This window comes from Dendroctonus ponderosae, unplaced genomic scaffold, assembly GCF_020466585.1.
Source record: "Dendroctonus ponderosae isolate FM_Combo_2020 unplaced genomic scaffold, Dpon_F_20191213v2 Dpon_F_20191213_1, whole genome shotgun sequence".
Taxonomy (NCBI): Eukaryota; Metazoa; Arthropoda; class Insecta; order Coleoptera; family Curculionidae; genus Dendroctonus; species Dendroctonus ponderosae.
The window spans coordinates 45255196-45264066 of NW_026017110.1; the positions used below are offsets into that span (position 1 = coordinate 45255196).

At 33.5% G+C, this 8871-nt stretch overlaps 1 protein-coding gene across 1 annotated transcript in view; it reads right to left on the reverse strand.

The window, feature by feature from the left end:
* The window catches only part of LOC109533924, a 27858-nt gene extending 19214 nt beyond the window's left edge, over positions 1 to 8644 (reverse strand). The window contains exon 1 of the mRNA XM_019899436.2: positions 8308 to 8644. Within this exon, the coding sequence (XP_019754995.1) occupies positions 8308 to 8316 (9 nt within the window). The 5' untranslated portion in view covers positions 8317 to 8644. The remainder of the gene's footprint in view (positions 1 to 8307) is intronic.
* Between the last annotated feature and the right edge of the window lie 227 nt (positions 8645 to 8871).

Below are 8871 nucleotides of genomic sequence, written 5' to 3' on the forward strand. Positions count from 1 at the left end.
GTTAAACCCGCGAGTCGGAAATCCGTGTTTTCCGTGTGTTATTGTTATCGTTTGTGAAGTTGACATTAATTTTAGAAGTTAGTTTGTTCCTGTTCCGTAGTTGTACCGAGTGGAATAAAAGTTGTAAGCTGAGGAAAGAGTTTAATACTCGGCTATCCACGTGACAATATCTTGTAATTTTTTGCCTCCATTTTAAGATCTCCAGATCGTCAGTATTTTGAAGTGAAATTGCAAAACATAGCGTTTTTCAGTATAAAGTATAGCAATAAAAATTTTATTCACCACTAAAAACACTATTTTTTTAACAAATTTTACAGTCTTTAGAGGTATAGAGTTGCCGAGATTTCCAAATAATCTGTTATAAATTTTCGCATATTGTGTACGCTTTTTGATAGAAAATTACTTTATTTTTGTTAAACATTCGAAGTTGGAAAAGTATTTCAAAACTTTTTACAAACCAAAATACCTTAAAAATGTTTTAAGTGAAACTTTAGAAAATTGAGCATTTAGAAGAGAGAGTAACTTGGATAAAACTGTAAAAATCTGAAATTTTGAAGACATTTTAAAAATGTTCTTAATAAATGGCCCCTAAAATAAATCTAAAAACAAGTGAAGACAGTCATCAACATTTTTCCAGCAACGGAACGGAGTTACTGCGCCGTTGCATTGAGTTGACGCACCAAGCCATTTACTTAGTACTGCGCCAACTTCTAAAAATTCAAGGCGTTACCCAGGCCAACTATAAAGCGGAATTTTGGAGTGAGAAAAAGTCGAAGTACTATTTTCTTGTACTTTCCGATTTTTTCCTGAAACTGAGCAAAGAAGATGCTACGATGGGGATTTTGGGTACCGCGAGAGAAAGGAATAGAGGAACTGACTTAATTAATTATCTAGAAGAAAACATCTATACGCAATGCACTCGTTTGATGAAAACCGATTACATACTAAGTACTAAAAATACATCATTAAGAATCTAACAGTTCTGAACAGATTCACGACAGGCAACGATCATAAGACGGTCAGAACAAGGATATGTATTGATAACAATTTTGAAATGAAAAGAAAACTTAAAGGAAATAAACCATACCGTAGCAAAAACCATGAATGGAGTAGGAAAAGAAATAGCACAAAAAAAGTGAAAATTTTATCACAGCAGATATAAAGAAACTCATGGAGGAAAGACGGAGCTTGAGCAAAGAAGGGAATACTAAATCAATAGAAATTGTAGAAAACAAAAGAAAGAAACACGAAACATAAATAGAAAGAGTTAAAGAACAACAGGAATTTGAAATGTTTAAGTCTAATATTGGGTATATGTGAGATAATTAAAGTAAAATACATAAATATCACACACCTAGTTTACACAGAACCATGCCAAACAAAAAGGAAACCACCGGAAGAACTCATAAAGCAACTCCAAACTAAAATCAAGACATTAAACTCAGAACTACAGCCCGAAACGAGCAGATCGGAAACAAAGAGGGCAATGGAAAAAATGAAAAATTGCAAAAAATAGCAAATCACATGAAAAAGATAAAAAAAAAACGAAATATTGGAAAAAGCTGTGGTTGATACTTTCCACACGCTCCTAAATAAAATACGAAAACATAAAAGAATCCCAAACAACTGAAAAGACTCCAGAACCATCATCCGTCATAAGAACGGTGGTAGAACAGACCTAAGAAACTATCGACCTATAACACTCCCTAATGTAGTTTATAAGCTCCTCAGAAAAATACTAACCACCAAGGAGGGACCACCTATTAACAATAAAAACCTAATAGCAAGAGCCAACGAAAATCACATTCCACTATAGCTTGCGTTTATCGACTTCTAAGAAGCTTTTGAAACTGTTGAATATTGGGCAGCGAAAAGCTCGCTGATTAATAGCAGAATAGACTACAGATACACAGACCTAATAACCAACATATTTAGCGAAGCAAGAACAACAACTCTGAATTCCATGAGGGGCCAAGATCTATACACATAAGAAGAGTAGTGGTGTCAGAGAGGCCGACACAATATCACCTAAACTTTTTAACCAACCCATAGAGGATGTTTTTAAAAAATTAGACTGGGAACAAAAAGGTATAAAAATATGTGGACGACACGTGAACAACCAAAGATATGCGGATGATATCGCCTTAATAAAAGGTAAAAACGAAGAACTGACGGAAGTGCTGGACGAAATGGGCCCAGCAGCTAAAACTATACGTCGTAATATGAACTAATAAATAAAACATAAATTATATTTCTGGTATCCTACAAAAGCTTTTTGGTATTTATTCCGTGGTTTCCCTGGCACAAGATCTGAAACAACATTGAAAGTTTCGTTCTCAATATCAGATGGCAGATCCTAGCTTGGACTCAATATAAAATGTGTGATTTTTAGACACAACTTTGACAATGATTCTGATGACAATGGCAAATTCCCATTAACTCTGTTCTGTATTCAATTTTACAACTAATTATTTTTACTCAAATAATCATTAAAATGAGAATGGCTATAGTTGTAAATAAAATATTGTGCGTAACATGTAGGATATTATATTTTTAACGCACTTATATTACACGCGCATCTTCGCATGCATGTGTCAATAATATTCATATCGCCCTGGTTACATAAATAACTATTAATACACAGTTAATATAAATGTCAAACTGATTGCTTGCATTTGACATTTTTGACATTTGGTTACTCAGCGTTTGTCAGATTATTAATTTAGCAAATTAAGTTTACCAGTTCGCCTTAAAAATATTTTAGTATCAAAAAAATATATATTTAATATTCAATTGTTCTTTTAGTATCATTATCACAACCAGCCTAAAAAATACAACTTTTTGCCATTTAAACCAGCATCTCCATTAATAACACAGCCGTAACACACGACACTGCACTGATCTTGAGCACTGATCTGAGCCCACGACAAAGCCTTACATAGCAGTCAAAAAACATCAGAAGTGACAACCGAAACTATAAAATGGGCTTTCAAATGAAGGCTAACACCAAATTGAACAAAACAAAATTTGCACAAAAACCACTGTATCGAATCCCCCTACCCAACAAAACCTCTTGGAACACAAACCAAACAATCTCGCCTCCTGTTCTCAACAACGACTTTACTACAGCACTGACGAAAACAAGTTAACTTAACGGGACAACAAATGTGAATTTCTGACAGCCAGTCTAAGAAGGAGAATTGCCTCAGCCTGAGGAGGAGACTTACCAGAAACAATAGTAGAGACAGGTGCTCCGAGGACAGAGCTTCTTACATCCGGTTGAATAACGTTTCCTGTGCGATACTTAGTGTAAGAGTACGTTAACTTCTTGGAAATCTTTACTTTTTTCTGTTAGATATTAGAAGTTAACAGTAATGCGTCTATCTAAGTGGTCACCCATACAATACAATTTCGATGTATTATTTTATGGCTCAGACTTTTACTTTGTTGAATCGGGTTCGACGAACATGAATTTGCAAGTATTGTAAGTTTGACGTGATATTAATACATAGGCACCTTTAGACACGGACACTTAATATTAAATTAACAAGTGCATTGGATATCATGCTAAGATTTTTTGAAACTATTAAGCCAGTTATTACATGCGAGATAGAGCTCGTTAAAATGTTAATAATACATTAAACTTACTAAATTAGCTTTTATGTTAACTGTTGCAGTTAATTAAAGAACGCTTCACTTGTTAAGCCGTGGCAATTATGTACACCAGATGGGTGAAATCGGAAATTTAGTTGCTTTCATTAAGGAAATTATGATAGAAACTGAAACTAAAAATCGACCAGTGCCGGAAAGGAAGATATTTGCGCAATCCGCATATCTTGACAGGTAAATTTCACATCAGAAGTCTGGACAGATGAGCCTTCGAGAAATGTTTGCAACCCGCTGCCAACATATCTTTCATAAAGCGAACACGACAGGAAATATTTCAATGGAACTCAAGGAAAATCTGCACACACCGAGTGGCCATGGAATAAATCTGCAGGTTCTTGTAACAATTTACATTTCCTAGTTTATGCACTGCATACATGGCTGCTGAAAATCAATGCACTTTCGCTATAATTCCTGTAGATTTTTTCAACAATGTGCTTTCTCTGGCTGAACAGACGCGAAAAATGTAACAACATTCACTATCATCAAAATCTGTGGCTGAGAGCGAATCATTTTAAATCAGCGCCAGTAATTGTTTTACGTGCAAGAGAAAAAGTGCTTTTTTTGAGCGACAGTTATTTCAGCGTAAAAATATCAATATCCAAAGGTTTAAACTTGTGACCTCGAGAAGCGTGTAAATTGGTAAAAAATGCGGAAAATGATAAAATCACCAATAAGGGGTCTTCGACCCGGATTTAGTAGATATGTGACCGAAAACATTGCCCTGCATGATGTGGAGTTTTCAATGTTTTCATCACTTCCACAAAATAATTAACCAATTAATTTGACTAATTTCAAGAGCTTAGTTGATAATGAAATTCAACCTTAGGAAAGCATTTGTTCTGCTTTGCAGAAAATTGTCTTTAGATGAATATAATTGAGTGCAATTCCGTTCCCATTTGATAATTAGAACTTCAATTGTTTTTCTTAGCTTTCTCGATTATACCAAAATTTGGAATTTGCTAGGAAGTATTCCAGTCACTTAAATCAGCAGAAAGCCCTACATTTGACTCCAGTAATGTCCAGTTTTACAGTTTTCAAATTTTTCTTGCTAAATAATCAATATTACGCCCAAAATACTCTATTGGGTGGATATGTTCAGTCAGTTTTTCTTCTAAACGTTATGGTAGGGGTAAAGGAATTTTATACAGCGGGATAAAAATATGTTGTTGAATCATATCTTTAAAACGGTAGTTGCCTCGATCTTGTTTAACTACGAAAAGTGACTGAAGTCAATTTGTGTAACTAAATCAGTGTCGTGCTCTAAGGGCTCGGTACAGCAATCGCACTGTGGTTTAATGTATTTGATGTGCCGTACTGTACGGGTTCGAAACTGATTTCGACTCAAAAAAACACTCAAAACTTGCGCTTTTTTCAGTTTGTGTCACTAAATCAGTGTCGTGCCCGAAGGGCTCGGCACAAGGATCGCATTGGAGTCTAATGTATTTGTTATGCCGATCCCTACGGGCAAACACAAGTTTAGCGCCTCATTAAGCACCGCAAGTCTTCCTTTGCCTCAAAAGTAGATGTTTTGGATAATTTTACAAGTATTGACTAACAAGTTTGACTAAACTAAAAAATTATTGCAGTTACTGAAAAAAATTCAACGTCGCTTGCGGTGCTTGACGCAGCAAGCCACTTCTGAACTCCCGAAGATGCAAGCCACTCGTGCTTGTGGAACGTGAAGAATAGTTTTTTTTCGACCTGGCCTAAAACGCCCCAAAAATTCATCAGTTTGAAATCGTTCAAAGTTTCTTATTTACCAAATGATATTAGGCGTTTTTTTCTGTCTTACTTTAAAAAAATTCTAAATAGCCACAAATTAAAGTAGCCTGCAATGAAGGAAAAAAACTATAAAAAGAGGACATAACGGAATTTATTGCTACTATAAGTTTCAAAACAAATAAATAAAAACAAAATCATTAAAATTCCTGATTTTGAATATGACCTCCGTTAACGCTAAACATATAATCCACTTGAATTTTATCTATAAAGTTTTGAATATATTGGTTATGAATAATATTCATATCGTTAATTGCATCCACCATTGTAAGGCTTCTAACAGTTAGAGTTTCATAAATAATATTCTCTAAATAACCCCAGAGAAAAGTATTATATCAAGAGGCCTTAGTTCGGGGTTATTTGGAGACCATTGGATAAGACCCGTTTGTCCAGTATATCAATATGGGGGTGGAGGGAGCGCCTTGTCGCGTTTCAAAGCTACTTTGATTTGTTCCTGTTTACAATTTTTAATTTTCTACAATTCAAAATTTATATTTTTAAAATCAGGAAAAAATCATATTAGTATGTCTTCCAATATATAGAGTGTTTCATTTAAAAAACAGTTCATGTCAAATTTTGACATTTATGTGTTTTATTTAAAATTCAATTTCAAAAATTAGTAAAATTAAACAACTTTTGTGTTGGTAAATTCACAATATTCATAATTGTTTTTTTATAAAAAAAGGACTTCAAAAGATCTTAAACAATATCACGTGATTTTGCTACATGAAAATGTCAAATTTTACCTCACCGACGGTCCGGTAAGTTTTGTGCTTAACCTTACATACAGCATTTTGTTTTAATTTAAGTTTATCTTGAATTTATTGAATTTCCAGGTAAAAACAGAAACAGATTCAATTCAATTTGTTCAGTGGAACTCCCAGTGTATGTTGGCAAAAACCATTAAATTCTCTATGATATGGTTTATGACGTTTCTAATGTAAAACGTCAAATTTCCGACAGAAAAATGGAACAATTTAAAAAATTGCATCAAAGTCATCAAATTTCTGCAAAAATTTCCACTTTTTCAAAGGGTTGATGTTGTATAAATAAACTCATCATCATGCTGTCACGTTTACCAAAAATTAGTAGCAACTTGGATATATCAATAAAATACCATATAAATTACTGGGTATTTTATTTATATGTCCAATTTATTGCACATTTAGATAGGCTTGATAGATCTGAATATTTTTGATTAGCAATTCCTATGCCGTTTCCGAATTATCAAATAACATTCATAGTTTTTACGGACAGATGGCAATGAGGAAGATCAGATTACAAAGCGATTTCAATTCCTGGATTTTTTAAGTTTTGGCTCAGGACCAAGAAAGCTGGGTGCTTGAATCTCACACAGAGCATTTTGTTCTAAATTATCTAGACGATTTCGAAATAAATGATAATACGGTTAAAATTAAATAGGCACGACTCCAGTTGCATTATTTCAAATTTAAACCAGTGTATCCAAGTTCAGAACAACTATTCTTGAATTCGCTATAAACTGTTTTGTCTGGTCGAAAAAGTGACAATATTTCGAAAAATACGTCAATATCGATTTTTGCAAAAATTTGACCTTTTTCGTAAAAAAATACTTTTCAAAGATAATTTTATGGTTTGTCTGAACCTGTACTAATATACAGGGTTTCACGTTTGAAACAATTAATTAATTGGAATAGTTTTTATTATTAACCAGAAGGTGAAAAAATTTCAGAGCGTCTGTATAGGTACGAGCAAATTGCTGTAAGGGGGACTTAAGCACGGACCTTTCTTCGTTGAGGAACTGAACGTGAAGATGCGGTATATTTATATTGCTTTCTAATACAAAATATCTTTTGGCTATGTTTTGATTAAAAAAAATGAATTTCATTTAATATTTCGGAAGCCACTTTAAATAAGTAGGGAAATTATTAAGCAAAAATATCAAATCTATTGAATAAAATTTCATTTAATTTTCTTTCATAATTATTATGTATAAAATACAATAAATGGTACAAAATACATATGGACATATAATACTAAGTATCACCCAATAAATATGGACGTTTAACATTTTAATATAAATGGAAATTGTAATTACTTTCAAGCAACTCATCAACAGTATAATTAGTCTTCCGTAATTCCAAAAGCTAATTTTCAATTGGGTATTTTATTGTGAAGTTTATCACGTAAATTATTAATTTCATGCTGAATACGCACAATTAAGACAATTATAAGTTATGAAACATTTGTCTTTATTTCTTGTGTTTTGGCSATTTAGGTCACACTGATTAAATTACACAAACATTAAATTTGTATTTATGAGCGTGCATACGTTGATCCTGCGTTGAGTATAGTGAAACTTTTGAATAAACTGCACGATAAAGCCAATCAGGGAACAATAATAAACAGGCTGTACAACTTATCAGAGATCTTGTTCAGCGTATTCTCCGTAAACTCCACGGACCGTGAATCACCCGGTGTATGAGTTCTTTATTACCAAATGATATAAACTAGATTTTCAGTTTTTTCATTCACAAGTTTTAGCTTCTTTCCTAATATTCGCAACTCACAAATCTGCTGACAAATCAATCGACGCCTTTAAAATTTCTTGAAAAAATTGAATTATTCAAAGCATATGCCGATTTTTTCTGTATCTATTTTGCATTTTGACGAAACCGTTAATCTGACAGTGCATTGTGATGTAAAACTGCATACCACGCAATTTTTAGTAACTAAACTAGAAGTATGAGCCGCTTTTTGCTAAAAAATCCCATAATTTTCTCAAACCTGGACCTGTTAATAATCCAAAATTCCCCAATAAAACACTAAAAAACCCGCGTCAAAATCACTAATAAAAAAAAACAGGAAAAGCACCATTACCGTTTTCATAGTGTTTTTTAGAAGAGAACTGCCGCGTATAAATCTCTTTCTACTAAGTGGTGATATGGTTAATATTAGTTTATATACCCCCCTTCACTTTGAATGCACGCACCTGCTTCGACATGGGCAGGATCATCGAATCCCGACTCGATTTTGTCAGTCATTCGCGGTTTGGGTTTTCTTTGTTAATTTCCTTTTTCTGTTTTCACTCCATTTGAAAGTTACATCACTTTTTGTTGGAGTAAAAGTATTCACTTTCAATTAGCGAGAGAAGCTAACAATTTTGTAGTTTACCCAGACAGCAAGTGGACGTTACAATTAGGTCATTTTTCGTAGAAAATATCACATGAAAATACAAAAACGAAGCGTGATTATGACATAAAAATGCCGTGTTTAAGACGTCAAAATATAGTGAGTATTTACGCTAATGAAACTTTGACAATTACGGGTCAGATGACGTCATTTTCATGCCAGTGTTCACAAGTGATGGTCACATAATGTCAAATTGACGTGATATTTCAGAGGCGTTAAATTGCAAATATCTACGAGGACGCATTGGTTTTT